This window comes from Mus caroli, chromosome 15, assembly GCF_900094665.2.
Source record: "Mus caroli chromosome 15, CAROLI_EIJ_v1.1, whole genome shotgun sequence".
NCBI classification, from domain to species: Eukaryota; Metazoa; Chordata; class Mammalia; order Rodentia; family Muridae; genus Mus; species Mus caroli.
Window position 1 is genome coordinate 76,078,258 of NC_034584.1, and position 2,594 is coordinate 76,080,851.

The following is a 2,594-nucleotide window of genomic DNA, read 5'->3' on the forward strand; positions in this document are numbered from 1 at the left end:
CTCACTCTGTAGACCAGGCTGGCCTCGAACTCAGAAATCTGCCTGCCTCTGCCTCCCAAGTGCTGGGATTAAAGGTGTGCGCCACCACCGCCTGGCTTCCTTTTTATTCTTCCTTCTTTCCTTCCTTCCTTCCTTCCTCCCTCCCTCCCTTCCTTTCTTTCTTCCTTTCTTTCTCCCTCCCTCTCTCTTGTGTTTCCTCCCTTCCTTTCTTCCTCTTTCCACCCCCTTTTTGAAACAAGCTTTTGTGAAGCCCTCACTGACCTTGGATTTATAGCCAAGGATGTCTTTGAACTTCTGATCCCACCTCATGCTGGGATTATAGACAGGGATTGTCACCACACCCAGTTTTATGGGATTCTGAAAACTGAACCTAGGGCTTCGTGTATACTGGGCATTCATTTCACCAAGCGAGCCACATTCCCAGCCTTACTGGGGGATATTTACTCATGGCTGCCCTTGCGGCGGTTCACTTTTAGCTGGTGCCAGTGTAATGGCCAGACCACTGTCAGAGCCCCGAGGATGCCTTGGGAGGCACTAGAGGGAGGTTAAACGGTGCAAGGAGGACTCCCGCATCTCCCTTGCTCCTGCTCGCTTCCTGCTGCTCTCTGGGTCATCTCACTGCCCCCCCCCAAATTTTTCTTTCTTAGTATAAGATGTGAGTATATTGCTGAAGTTCTCTTAGTACAGCTACTATGAAGCCAGGGTTTGGCTGGTGAGATGGCTCAGCGGGTAGGAGCACTTGACTGCTCTTCCGAAGGTCCTGAGTTCAAGTCCCAGCAATCACATGGTGGCTCACAACCACCCATAATGAGATCTGGTGCCCTTTTCTGGTGCGTCTGAAGACAGCTACAGTGTACTTATATATAATAACAAATCTTAAAGAAGAAGAAGAAAAAAAAGAAGCCAGGGTTTGAAACACTTTCTATTGCCTGCTTTTTTTCTTCCTTGGAGTTTGCGCCTTTATATTTGAGAAAAATGTAATTATTTTTACTACATATTTTATGTTTTTATATATTTTACATATTATTTATCACAATAAATAATATGTAATAAATAACCATATATTATATATTATACATATTATTTATATATTACATTACAACCATAATTATCTTGAGATAATTATAAGTTGAGTTCCTGTGCTAATTATTAACATAATATCTCGCAGCTTCAAATCTGTTTTGCTGCACAATTATTGAGACGTATCTGCTATCATTTTTGAAAAGTACAGACTGATTAGAAAAGCCGCAATATCGATGTACAGCAATATACTCACATCTTATATTAAGAAAAATGTTTTGGGGGGGCAGTGAGATGACCCAGAGAGTAAGGACAGGTGCTATCAAAGTCTAATACCCTGAGTTCAATTCCTAGGACTCACGTAATGGAGGAAGAAAACTGACTCAAAGGTTAACCTACACGCATGCGCGCACGCGCACACACACAAATATATATAAAATGTTTTAAAATGCAAACATATATAAATAAGTACATGTATAAGAAAATTTAAATAAAATATACTTTGATATACGTATATATGCCTACTTTTTTCATATTTAAGAATTGTTCACATAAAGTATGTGGGCCCAGATGTGGTGATAAATGCCTCTAATTCCAGAATATGAGGAGGTAGAACCAGGCAGACCAAGGGTTCAAGATCAAACTCGCCTACATAATGGGTTCAAGGCCAGCCTGGACTACATCAGACCTTGTCTCAAAGCAAACAATAAATAAATAAAAAATAAAGATACTCAGGCTTAGAGACACTTACTTAATTGGTCTAGAATGGGACTTGAAATATTAACATTTTCATCTCTCTTTCTTCCTTCTTTCCTTCCTTCCTTCCTTCCTTCCTTCCTTCCTTCCTTCCTTCCTTCCTTCCTTTCTTCCTTCTTTTTCTGTGGCCTTGGGGGTTGAATCCAGGATATGAAGCATGATAAGCAGTCACTCCTCCGTAACTATGCCTCAGTCCCGTATTAGTATGTTTTTGAAGCTCTTTAAAGCCTCAGTGGTTCTAGGGTGTAGCCTGAGATGCTAATATAAAACAATGAAGATGGGTACATGTACTTTAATGAGGGAGAGATATTATTTGCAAGAAGCAAATTACTGCCATGCTGGTAGTTTGAGTAGGTGTGCGGTTGTCTTCCGGGTTGTAATGCTGTTGCATCTCTTCAGTCCTTGTCCAGCTCACTACTCAGCCGAATATGGAACAGACCGTCTGTTGCCTAATGAATGAGTGCCACAGAGAGGTGAGTGTATAGCTGAGGGGTCCCGAGACCCCTCAGAACCCCCCGATTCTGTCAGAGCTAAGCTGGTCCTCTTTGCATAGATGGAAAATTAAACTCTAGAGAGTTGCTGAAGGTCCCACAGTTGGTGACAGAGTCTATACGGTTCTGAGGATCTAGCACACTGTACACTGTACAATGTCCACTTTCAGAGACCCGAGTTCTACTTCTGTGCACAAAGCCTCATCTTCTCTGTGTAGCCATCCCATGCCCCATTCTTGGGACTTCTATTTACACGACTTCTTTCTTTCTTTCTTCTTTCTTTCTTTCTTTCTTTCTTTCTTTCTTTCTTTCTTTCTTTCTTTCTTT

General features: G+C 41.6%; 1 protein-coding gene across 2 annotated transcripts in view; it reads left to right on the forward strand.

Annotated features, from left to right (window-relative positions):
• Positions 1 to 2,594, forward strand: part of Mei1 (meiotic double-stranded break formation protein 1) — a 59,676-nt gene that overhangs the window by 4,819 nt on the left and 52,263 nt on the right. For both annotated transcript variants that reach the window (XM_021183647.1, XM_029469936.1), the window contains exon 4: positions 2,176 to 2,249. In XM_021183647.1, coding sequence (XP_021039306.1) covers positions 2,176 to 2,249 — 74 coding nt within the window. The remainder of the gene's footprint in view (positions 1 to 2,175; positions 2,250 to 2,594) is intronic.